The following is a 12283-nucleotide window of genomic DNA, read 5'->3' as shown; positions in this document are numbered from 1 at the left end:
GTTGCGCCACTGGGCCACAGTCAGTGGTTTTTGTCACTACAGAGAAAAAGTTAGATGCATTTATCTGCTTTATGTGTGATGGGATCTGGATTCAAGGTTCAACTGGGTGAATATTAACTAAACCGCATAGAAATGCAGCTAAATAGCCGATGTTAACGTGATTATAATTTGACGGGTAAAAATAGAACATGACCGATTATTTAAAATCCTATCGGACAAAATGACGGAGAACAAAAAAGTCTAGTGCGACCTCTGGTTGATATATATATATATAACAAAGAATATGAGCTAATGGGTACTGTGAGATATCTTGTACAGCACTACTTTATACATATAGTGTTAGGAATAAATAAGTCTGTGTTTTCCTCTCTTTTAGCCGCTTGCATGCTCATATACACGCACATGTAAGGATAAAGGAAACGACACATCAGGGAACGCCCTGTTTAGGGTTTAGCTTAGATAGAGACAAAAGGAACCAGAAACTGACAATTGATAGCAAAATTATTTAATCGCAACATATCTGTGAATCCTGGTTGTCCAAGTTAAGCTAAATTAATACACAAATAGTTCCAAGAGGAAACATTGGTGATACAGATTTACTCAGACAGCAACAACATGTTACACTAACACTAAAGTTTTCACTCAGAGGAATTATAAAGATTATTTAAGCTGCTCAATCGACTTGATTACCTCTAATTTTTGGGGTTACAGTGAATGATGTGACTGCTTTTACAAAGTAGCAATCACACCACTGATGGTCTTTAATTGTTTATGATAAAACTTTTGGCCTCCAATGTACCATATTTAGCTGACGAAAACCAGCATTACTAAGAAAAAGTAACTGAACGATCTCTGAAAACAAGATTTGCTTACGGACGACTGTGGGTTGTTTTATTACCAGATCTACTTAACATGGGGATATTTAAGTAAGACGGATCAAAATGGAATATTTGGAAACAAATCAAAAATCTTACAGTTTTGATGAGCACAATCCTAAAACTGATGTGTTGAGATAAAACTTTTAATCCAAGTCCGCTTGGAAAATAAACTGGACACACTGTCTGAAGTAATGAATAATCGCTCATAAGATGGTTTGATGTTAACAAATTGGCCTTTAACGCTAAATTCTTGAGTTATGCTTGTTTTTTGTTTCCTTTTATGAGAAGAAAACACAGGGGGAAATTATAGAGACAAAACCTAAGTAATGAAATCTAAAACACTTTATAGTCAATCTTGAATTCAAGACTGCGAATTTGGAAAATTACTAAAAACCTCAATAAATGGAAATATAATATATAATAAATCATTTATATTTCTATTTTCACCCTGTGGTTTGTACTATAAAGTATCTATTTTTTACTTAGCTTAACCAATTCTGATGATTTTTTTCTTCAAAATCGCTGGATTTTCACATTTTCCCATTCAAATGCTCAGAAGCGAAGCAGGTGAGCCAGCAGCGAGCTGAGCCTCACCTGGGATTGCGCAACCTCTGGCTAACTGCACTGGCTGCCATTCTATAGGAGCAAGTTCGTCCTGTCTGTACGCCGGCAATAAAATGGCTAAAAAACATTTAATATTTAATATATGGACTGATTTTCCATAATTTTGCTTATGTATATAATGTACAGTGTTTTTTGTCACCAACTGTGTGTGTATCGTGTTTTGTGATCAGAAACGGCAGAAAACAGACTCCAGGGGAGGCAGGCAGTTCTCTTGCCTCATGACAGGGGGCGCTCATGATCCCAGACATTGTGACTGCACAACTGCAGAGTAAGACACAGTGAGCTAGCCATGGAGCTAGGCATGGAGCTCCATAGATGACATGTAAATGATTAGTCTTTTTGCCCTCCAGCGTTTTATGCTTGCGTGAAATTTCCGTAGGTCCAATAACATGCATGGTGTCTAAGTCATAAGTCAGAGCCTCACCAGCAGTGAACCTCACCACACGTCACTGCTCAATATATATATAAAATAAATATATATGATATACAGGAAATGTTTGGTGGCCGAGAGGGTGGTTATAATTTAAGGAGTGAAGGATATTTTAAAAACAATGTATTAGAACAACCAGGAAGAGTTTTTGTTTATATGTGTGTGGAGTAAATGTCTGGAATAGATTGAATGATGAGTTAAAAAAGTACAAATTTAAACCAATTTTAAATAGAACTCATTAAAACAGAGCTTACTTCAAAATATGATATATAAGATGACTGTTTAATAGTCATTGATTATATAATAGTATTTAAATAATTGTACATAGTTAAACATCACGTAAAATGGAAACAAGTCGTCTCTTTTTGATGTTGTGAAAGTTAATTGATTATAAATTGATAAGTAGGAAAAGGGCAGGACATTATAAGATATTATATCTTCTACCTGCTCCTTTTGGAACAGAAAATAGAAAATTTGCATGTCACACGGGCAGAATAATATGTTTAAAATTTTTATTTCTTAAGTTTGTTTGTTTCATTCTATTTTATTTTGTTTTCTTTGTTCTAAATAAATAAATATATTTAGTCTTTTAGCAGTTATCTTATAAATAATAAGTCATCAAATTGATTCCAAATTGATAATTTGACCAGGTTTTCAGGGGGAAGAGGAATAAGCCCCAGTATCAGGCCAAATTATATGCATAAAATGGGCTACTGGATTTGATAAAAATCCAGTTAATATTCATATTAACTGATCTTACATGTTGTGCATCCTCATTTCATTCTGCTCATAGGTTTTCCTTTTTATAAGGTTTTCCTCCACAGGTGCTACTTTACTTCTTCGTTTCCTCTTTCTCCTTTAATTAGCAATGTGTTTATCATGTTTGATCTTCTTGGTTTGAGAATCATATTGAATTTGGTTTCTTATTGGTATCATTCATGCTTTGACACCTTGAGAATAAATAAATCTGTGTTTTCCTCCATCTCTATTAGCTGCTTGTTTATCATGTCTATACAAAGTTAAAGTTAAAGGAAATGACACACTAGTGAACAGCCTCTTTACGATGTAGCTTAGATAGAACTATATAAAAGGAATCAGAAACTGTTGTTAGACGCCATTTGCTGTCGTCTCTCATAAGGAAACATGGCGATGGACCAACGCTGCATTTTGGTCTTAATAAATTGGATTGATGATTTAAACTCGCTGACTCTTCTTGAACCTCATACATTATAATATAATATTTACTGAAGTCTGTACACAGGAAAGCCTGCAAACAGTTTGCTGAAGACATTTCAACAAAGGACATGGATTACTGGATCTTTACATGCAATCTCAAGTACTAGTGGATTTCAGCTTTTCAGATAGACCACTGTATATTGAATCTGATGTTATTATTACTGAGATTTTCTAATATGCAGCCCTGAAGTCACCCTTAAAGAGCAGTGCATTATTTAAATGGTTTTATTACTGATGGATTTGCAATAAATTATTTTGATAAGGAAAACAGTTATATTATATTCCACCTCTAAGACATAAAATGAATAAAAGTTGCCATTTTGGAATGAAAACCTTTCAGTGGGTCTCATATTACACAGTTAGAATATTTCCATGAAGCTCACCTCTTTGCATCTGAAGGTTGATCAATGTTAAAATGAATGTCTGCATCTTTTGAGTGGCTGCTCTTGAAGGACAGACAGCTTGGTCCAGGTTCTTGTTCCTGTTGTTTCCTGTGGATGAGAATGTCAGTCCAGTCAGACGCCTCTTTTATTTCCTGTCAGAAATAAACTTCTTGGATTAATAAATCTACAGTGTGAATGAAAACCATTCACCACTCTGGACATTTTAGCCTTTTATTGCTTTTACAAAGCATCATGATCCAACAATTACAGGCTTTTTTTTTTTACAAAAAAAAAAAATCTCCTTAAAGCTGTAACATGTAACTTTTATAAAACATGTTTTTACATATTTGTTAAAGCTGTAACATGTAACTTTTATAAAACATGTTTTTACATATTTGTTAAAGCTGTCACCATGTCGTGACCCGATGGTATGAGAGACAATCTGTGAAAAGATCAAACTCCTCCAACTATTTTTTCCATCTAAAGAAATGCAACGCTGCCAGTCAAAATCACTTTACAAGTGCACCATAAATGTTTCCATCATGGTCTTACGTTAAAAGCAGGGTGCATATGGGGTCTTAAGGAATTGGATCAGGAGGTTTTCACCAAGAGAGAACAAATGGGCAGATTTCTTATAGAGCTGAGCTGTGTAGATTGATTATCTCTATTAGTTAATTGACAGTCTTAGCGCTGTCAATTAACCTTGTGTATGTGCTGCTTAATGTGCTAATGGCAGAGAAACAAATGACCAAGACAGGAAATCTGTTTATCCGCGTCACTGATGACCATGATAACTGGCCTCAGCAATCCTAGCAGACTCTGCCAACAGGTAGAAGCTAAAAGCTAATAGCATTGCTACAGCTAGCTGAGGACAGGATGGATGAGCAGCACATACACAGGCATAATTGACGGCACTAAGAGCAGCTTGACTTTTTTATAGATCATTTGTCTCATACCATACAGTCACAACATATTCACAGTTTCAACAAATATGTAAAATATTTTTTTTATTAAAGTTACATGCTGCAGTTTTAATGTCAAAGTGAAACCTGATTTCTACAAAATAAAGAAAAATAAAATGTAACTTTTTACATGCACCTTAATTTCAACATTACATGTTTCATTGCTATGGATAATAATGGCCTTCCAATACATACCACTTCCCATAGGAGCAGAATGTGCTGACATGTGAAAGATGAAATACTTTACATTGATTCAGTGACATTTTACACATGTGATTCAGCTACAGCTAACCTCTTTGTAGCAGAAAGCTGGTTCAGGTCAGACTGGCCAGACTCCATATCAGGATCAGATTCTCTTTCAGTCTGATTTCTGCAAGTAAAGTTGGTTTAATGCTGGGAGTGCTGATCCTGACAAAGTGATGCAGAGACAGACATCTCACCTCTTGTCCTCTGGTTTCTTACATAAAGTGGTTTCAGAGAAAGGAGCTTCCTCTTCCTTGTCCTCAGACGTCTCCATGTTGCCAAATTCAGATCAATACCAGCTTAGACACACAGTCCACCTTAATCTGCAGAAAGACAGACTCCACTTTAAAACTAATGTGTTGGGATTTTAGCCATAGATCAACACAATGTTAATAAAATGACACACGGCTTTCAAATGGTTCACAAACAAAACTCTGAAAATTGCAGTGAGCACAAATATTAAGCTCTATTTATCATGAAACCTCTAAATGAAATCTAGTGCCATCAGAGTTTCTTTTAGAGAACAAATCGTTTCATAAAGACCAAAGAACACAGCAGGTTTGGTTTAAAGATGTGGAAAAGTTTAAAGGAAACTTAGAAAATGAAACAATAGACCAAGAGTTGAACATTTCAATAAAACCAGACAGACAGGTTGGGTCTGTTTATGGAAAAACTGGTTATAGGCAGTTTACTGGAAAGGCACTGATTGTTATGTACTCTACAAATCTACTTTTAAGATCTTTAAAAAAAATCTAATTAAATTATGTGGAAGTTTTGTAGGTTCAACGTAACTTTCATGGTTTATAGGTGTTTAGATTTTTAGTTTTGTTGTTTCCAGTTCAGATTGTGATTTTTCTCCTTTATTTCGGTCTTTCTTTTCCTGTTCTTCATTCGGTGANGTTCATTTATGCATAAAAATACGTAAAAACAAAGTTTAAAAAGAAATTGAAAGGATCTCATGATCAGAATAATGTACAAGTTTTAATGTTTACAAGATATTAAGAACGATGGTTAACATAGAAATAAAGGTTAAAATAGTAAGTGACTATATAAGATTTAGACACTACTAAAAATGTCTATCTAGCCTCTTTTTAAAACTAAAAAAATAAACCACAAAGAACAAGAAGAACCTGACGATTCTTCTTCTATTCCCTGAAAATCCTTTTTCAAAGCAGCTTCAGATCTTGTTGTAGCAACAATCTCCATGTGGAACAGAGCAACGAGCTGCAGAGAAACACACACATCTCCCCCCAGGTTCCTACACCTATGGACCTTACCACAGGGTCCGCGTTTCATTGGCTAATGCCCATTTGACGTCACTGCGCAGCTACCACGTGCTTGACCGTCTCACAAACAAAAGCTACAGTAGTAAACACATGCTAATGTACATTGTGGACTAGCAGACCACAATCTACACAAAGTTTTAGCGACAGAACTCGAATAAGAATGGTTCCCCACTGTCAGTGGGGAATCTGTACAGGCGATGTCAGGTATCCTGATCGTATTTGTTGAAATAAAATTCACAGATTTCTCAAATCTGAAATGGAAAGCCTAGCTTGGATCAAAGCTTGTGCACGACCAAATTTGCAGCTCAACCGTCCTAAGATAAATAAAAAGAAAGGAGTGTGTGCTGGTGTAAGTATTATTACTTTGCTTTCTTTGTGTTTAGTGAATGGGGATATTTTGAGTGGCCTTGCGACAGACTGGCGACCTGTCCAGGGTGACCGCGCCTCTCGCCCGGAACGTTAGCTAGAGATAGGCACCAGCACCTCCCGATCCCTTTTGAATTTTGAAGCTTGAAACATTGTAAGGTCTTAAGGAGGCCTATAATGTGTGAACAATGACCCCCAAGTCTGAAAAAAGTCAATAATAAACATCCATTATGAAAACCTTTCAGCCACGTACAGCATGATGGCAGTACCGATACAACTTCTACACCTTGAAGCCTGTCTGTTACACAGTCTTACGTTAGCTGAACAGATCAATATGCAATGTGTACCGTATCTGACATGCATTAAAGATTTTATTTTACCTGAAAAGGCTTTTTACTAAACTGTAATCGTGTTAGCCACGTTAGCACCGAGTACCGAGTAACAGGCCTAGGCACACTCAAACATTTGCCAACAACAGAAATCACTGATTTCAAAAGTAACCCTCAAAACCATGAATGCCCGACTTTTTTTTTTTGTTAATGGAACCGAAACGCACTGAACACCTTGTTGAAACAATAATTACTGAGATTATTCATTTTAACACGTTTCGTTGATTTTTTATAATTATTCTTTTTTAATGAAGCTACAAACGTTTAGGATTTTAGTGAATATTTTTGATAAGCCAATCAGAAGAGGAAGAGCTGGTCTCAGCATCCTGGCGGCGATCAGTTTGTCACCTGCCAAGATCGACTCAAAACCTTTCCGCGATCAACCGGTTGATCGCAATCGACGTATTGGGCACCCATGATCTAGGGATGCATTTTTTTCATTAATATGACTTATCCTCTGAGGCGACTTATAGACTGGAAAATACATCATATTTATTGTGACAATTCAGTCAAGATGAACATTGATGATCACTAAAGCTTGCACTGCAAAAACACAAAATCTTACCAAGTATTTTTGGTCTAGCTTCTGGTGAAAAGTGTAATATCTTAGTACACTTGAAATAAGATAAAGATATGGAAGTATTTTTTAAGTCAATAATTTCTTAACATTGATGAAAAAACTACTTGTTCCATTGGCAGATTGTTTCATTTATAACGTGGAAAGATATCTTCTTGTAAGTGAAATAATCTGCCAATGAAACACATACTTTTTCATCAATATTAAGGAATTTACTTAAAACAAACTCTTATTTCTTGCTGAAAAGTTACTTGTAAGTTAGTTTTGTCTTCTTAGACCAAAGTACTTGGCAATATCTTGTCTTTTTGCAATATGGACACCCAAGAACCTGTCCTGTACTCAAATCCAAATCCAGGATAAAGAGTTTCAGTGAAATTGGTGTTGAAGGTGTAGAGGTGGATCAGTGTCTCTGAAGAGACTCGGTAGAAGGACAGAGTCCCAGCAGGACAGTCCACATACACAGCCACTCGGCCAGAGACAGAAGAGAGAGGGATGAAGGCTTTTCTATGATTATGCCAAACAGTGTAACCATCATCTGAGCAAATTAGACTCCAGGACTGATCATTCAATCCAAACCAGGAATCGTCATTGTCTCCTTTTCTGTTGATTCCTCTGTAACTCAGCGATGCATAGACTTTCCCACTCCACTCAACCTCCCAGTAACAGCGACCAGTCAGACCATCAGTACACAGCAGCTGACAGAGATCAAATCTGTCTGGATGATCAGGATACGGCTGCTCCTCTCCCACAAGTGTCACTTTCCTGTTTCCGTCAGACAGTTTGAGCAATCTGTTCACAGTGTTTAGGTCGACTGTTAGTGGACAGGAATCTGAAAAACAGAACAAACACAATGCAGTTACTGATTGTTCTGAATTTACTGATACAATGATGAATGTCTATAAATGACACAATCTCTTATTAATTAAAAACACACTTACACTTCCTCAGACCTGGTGTCAGCCATTTCTCTGCTGCAGAATCCATGCTGTTAGAAAGAAGGTGTTTAAGACGATAGTACCATTTTTCAAGATGCAAACATGGACAGCCAAATTCAGACTTAAGAGTTTTTTGGGAGGTTTTCTTTTATCCATCACTGAGTTTCTGTCACCAATACCTAATTTTTTTTACTGATACTATCAGTTTAGTTCAGAACAGATGCCTGATTTTTCCTTCTAGTTTTGTGTTATGGCTGCTAAACCCAAGTGTTCAGATTTTTATTTTCAAATTAACATTCAATTAAATTCAGTTTATTTCTAGAGCGGCAATTCCTAACATGTCATCTCAAACCTATTGTGTACCATACCTATTATACACTATTACATGGTAATAAAAAAGATATTTCCCTACCTGAGAGAGTCCGTTTTAATCTGGATTCCTGAATTCTTAAGCATAGCTGCCAGTCTCTCCATTCCTGCCTCTCCTGGATTATTGTAGCTGAGGTCCAACTCCTTTAGGTGATGTGGCTTCACAGTCAGAGCTGAGGCAAGAGCAGCACAGCCTTCCTCTGTGATCAGGCAGCCTGAAAGCCTGCAGACACACAATATATTGTTGGACAAAAGCCATTTTGTTCAACAACAAAAGGCTTTGTTGTTTTACAGGTATGCTTCTCAATAGCATGCCTGTCAAATCTCCTGGCTTGGAAACTACTCTCATGATAATGCATGAGATTATGCATTATCATGGGCATGCAGATAATCTCATGCATGCCCATGCATAACTCTAATAAGTAAGAAAAATCTAATTTCTATTACTATGCTCACAATTATCTAATTGTGTGAATTTTTTTTCTAGGCTATATTGATTTGATTGACTAGTTGAACACTTAAATTTAGTAGTGAGGCTGTCTTCATTGCAACTCCCACTACAGCTAAGTCAGACAACTCAGCAAAGTTTGTGTTCAAAAGATGCACAAAATAGTTCACAAGAGCAAACTGAAAACATGTTTTAGACATTTTTGTAAATTTACTAAATATGTAAATGTAGGACAGTGCAGTAATATATGTCGGCACATGTCACCAAAATGTCACCAAAATGTTAGATCTGTTCTTTGGGTTGTGGAAGTTAGCGTAGTGTGTCCGTTGAAGAACGCCGTACTTGGTGTCTGTTACTGCGCTGGCGGTACAACGGTCAGTATTTGCTGTTAATTCTGAAGGTAAGAAATACTGACCGCCAGTTCCTCACTGTAGCCAAAAGTTACGTTTAATGTCCAAGTAGTTAATTTTGTATCATTTTGTCTTTTTCTTTTTTAATATATGCTGTATCTGTAAACAAAAGAAAATAACTGCATTAATGAGACTTATGTTGACAAGCAGTATTTGCTGTGAATTCTGAAGGCGAAGCCGCTGCGCTGTCGGGTGGTCCGAATAAACGATCTGAACCACGATCTCAACCGCCGTGTGTGTCTGATTCCTGCCTCAAGTTTCCTTCCATCAACAACCCATTAAAGAAAACACAACGCAGAGTCTAAGGAGCAGCGAGGTGTTATCTCACACGGAAAGGGTTACATAATCAATAGAAGAGTTTAAATGTATCTCACCTGAGAATCTCCAGTTTACAGTTTGGACTCATCAGTCCACTGCACAGCAGCTTCACTCCTGAATCTTTCAGGTCGTTGTTACTCAGGTCCAGATCTCTGAGACTAGATGTTGTTGAGCTGAGCAACGAAGACAGAGCTTCACAGCTTCTCTCTGAGAGGTTACACCCACTCAGTCTGGAAGGACAGAAGGGGTACAAAGTAATTGTCTCATTGTTAAGATTTTTTAAGTGTTTTTCTGAAATTAATTACATCTGTACTTACAGAGCTTTGTTAGAGACTTTGACTATTGGCAGCAGCTTCAGTAGAGCTTCCTCTGAAGCAGAGTATTTCTTCAGGTCAAACATCTCAAGGTCTTTCTCAGATGAAAGTAGCATAAAGTGCAGAGCTGACCACTGAGCAGGAGACAGCTGGTGGGCTGAAAGACTTCCTGTTTGTAGAGATTGTTGGATTTCCTCCACCAGAGACTGATCATTTAGTTCATTCAGGCAGTGGAACAGATTGATGCTTTTCTCAACACATAGATCATTATTCATCTTCTCCTTAATGTACTGGGCTGTGTTTTTATTAGCTGTTAAACTTTCTTCTGTTTGTGTCAAAAGGTCTCCTAAGTGACTCTTATTGGTCTCCAGTGAAAGACCAAGTAGGAAGCGGAGGAACAAGTCCAGGTGTCCATCTGGACTCTCTAGGGCCATGTCCACAGCACTCTGGTACATTTCTGTCTCTGAGGATTCAAGGTTTTGTTTTTCTAAATCCTTGGATTTCATTTCCAGCAGATTGACTCCAGATTTGATGAAGGTCAGATGAACATGAAGAGCAGCCAGAAACTCCTGAACACTCAGGTGGACGAAGCAGAACACCTTGTTCTGGTACAGCCCTCTCTCTTCTCTGAAGATCTGTGTGAAAACTCCTGAACACACTGAAGCTGCTCTGATATCGATGCCACACTCTGCCAGGTCTGATTCATAGAAGATCAGGTTTCTTTTCATCAGCTGTTCAAAAGCCAGTTTTCCCAGAGACTCGATCATCTTCTGGTTCTCTGGACTCCAGTGTGAATCTGTCTCAGTTCCTCCATCATACTTGATGACCTTCAGTTTGGTCTGCACCACCAGGAAGTGGATGTACATCTCAGTCAGGGTTTTTGGCAGATCTTCTCTATCTTCCTTGTTCAACATGTCTTCCACAACTGTAGCAGTGATCCAGCAGAAGATTGGGATGTGGCACATGATGTGGAGGCTTCTGGATTTCTTTATGTGGGAGATTACCATTCTGGCCTGCTTCTTCATTCTAAATCTTTTAGTGAAGTACTCGTCTTTCTGTGGGTCAGTGAATCCTCTGATCTCTGTCATCATGCCAACAAACCCAGCAGGGATCCGATTGGCTGCTGCAGGTCTTGTGGTTATCCAGAGGTGAGCTTTGGGAAGCAGTTTTCCTCTGATGAGGTTTGTCAGAAGAACATCCACTGAGGTGGACTTTGTTACATCTGTCAGGATCTCATTGTTGTGGAAGTCCAGTGAAAGTCGACTCTCATCCAAGCCATCAAAGATGAACACAACCTTTAACTCTTCAAACCTGGAGATTCCTTTGGTTTCACTAAAAAAGTGGTGAACAAGCTCCACCAAGCTGAACTGATTCTCTTTTAACAGATTCAGTTCTCTGAACGTGAATGGAAACATGAACTGGATGTCCTGGTTGGTTTGGTCTTCTGCCCAGTCCAGAGTGAACTTCTGAGTCAGGACTGTTTTCCCAATGCCAGCCACTCCCTTTGTCATCACTGTTCTGATTTGTTCATCTCTTCCAGATGAGGGTTTAAATATGTCTTCATGTCTGATTGTTGTTTCTGGTCTGTCTGGTTTCCAGGTCACTGATTCAATCTGTCTGACCTCATGTTCATCATTGACCTCTCCAGATTCTCCCTCTGTGATGTAGAGCTCTGTGTAGATCTGATTCAGAAAGGTTTGATTTCCTGATTTAGCGATTCCTTCAAAAACACACTGGAACTTTTTCTTCATGTTAGACTTTAGTGTTTGTTGACAGGTGATGAATGATTCTATGAAACAAAAATAGAAAATAATGCAATTTAAGAGTGATTTTGTCATGTTTTTGTGTGGGACTGAAACACAAAGAGCAATTGGAAATGAGTTTTGAAGTTTTAATACGAAAGTAAAAAGCAACTTATTGTCAAGGTTCAGGGTTTGGTGAGGTGAGATGAGACGCAGGCAGCCAGGATGAAGGTGAAAATGATGAATTTAATGATTCAGAGCCCACAGGAAAACAGACTTAGACGAGGGTGGGACACGACGGCACAGGGAAACAGTTACAAATGACGAGGATCTGACAACGAACACAGACAACAGGTGGGGCTAAATACACACA

General features: G+C 37.8%; 2 protein-coding genes across 7 annotated transcripts in view; both read right to left on the bottom strand.

Moving 5' to 3' along the window:
- Positions 1-12283, bottom strand: part of LOC103156775 (NACHT, LRR and PYD domains-containing protein 7-like) — a 40424-nt gene that overhangs the window by 26970 nt on the left and 1171 nt on the right. For 5 of the 6 annotated variants that reach the window (XM_016664607.1, XM_016664608.1, XM_016664605.1 and 2 more), the window contains exons 2-4: positions 4954-5079; positions 4806-4883; positions 3552-3659 (exon numbers count right to left, since the gene is read on the bottom strand). In XM_016664607.1, the coding sequence (XP_016520093.1) occupies positions 3552-3659; positions 4806-4883; positions 4954-5030 (263 nt within the window). In that variant the 5' untranslated portion in view covers positions 5031-5079. The remainder of the gene's footprint in view (positions 1-3551; positions 3660-4805; positions 4884-4953; positions 5080-12283) is intronic. The other variant, XM_016664610.1, reaches the window with a different exon arrangement.
- On the bottom strand, positions 7642-12006 carry LOC103156778 (protein NLRC3-like). Its single transcript, XM_016664612.1, has 5 exons — positions 10172-12006; positions 9911-10084; positions 8722-8901; positions 8313-8359; positions 7642-8203 (listed from the first exon to the last, which is right to left on the bottom strand). Exons 1-5 carry the CDS (start codon positions 12004-12006, stop codon positions 7647-7649), a joined length of 2793 nt encoding a protein of 930 aa, XP_016520098.1. The 3' UTR covers positions 7642-7646.

The sequence above is a fragment of the Poecilia formosa genome, unplaced genomic scaffold, assembly GCF_000485575.1.
Source record: "Poecilia formosa unplaced genomic scaffold, Poecilia_formosa-5.1.2 Scaffold499, whole genome shotgun sequence".
Lineage (NCBI taxonomy): Eukaryota > Metazoa > Chordata > Actinopteri > Cyprinodontiformes > Poeciliidae > Poecilia > Poecilia formosa.
This window is presented reverse-complemented; position numbering and strand designations above follow the sequence as displayed.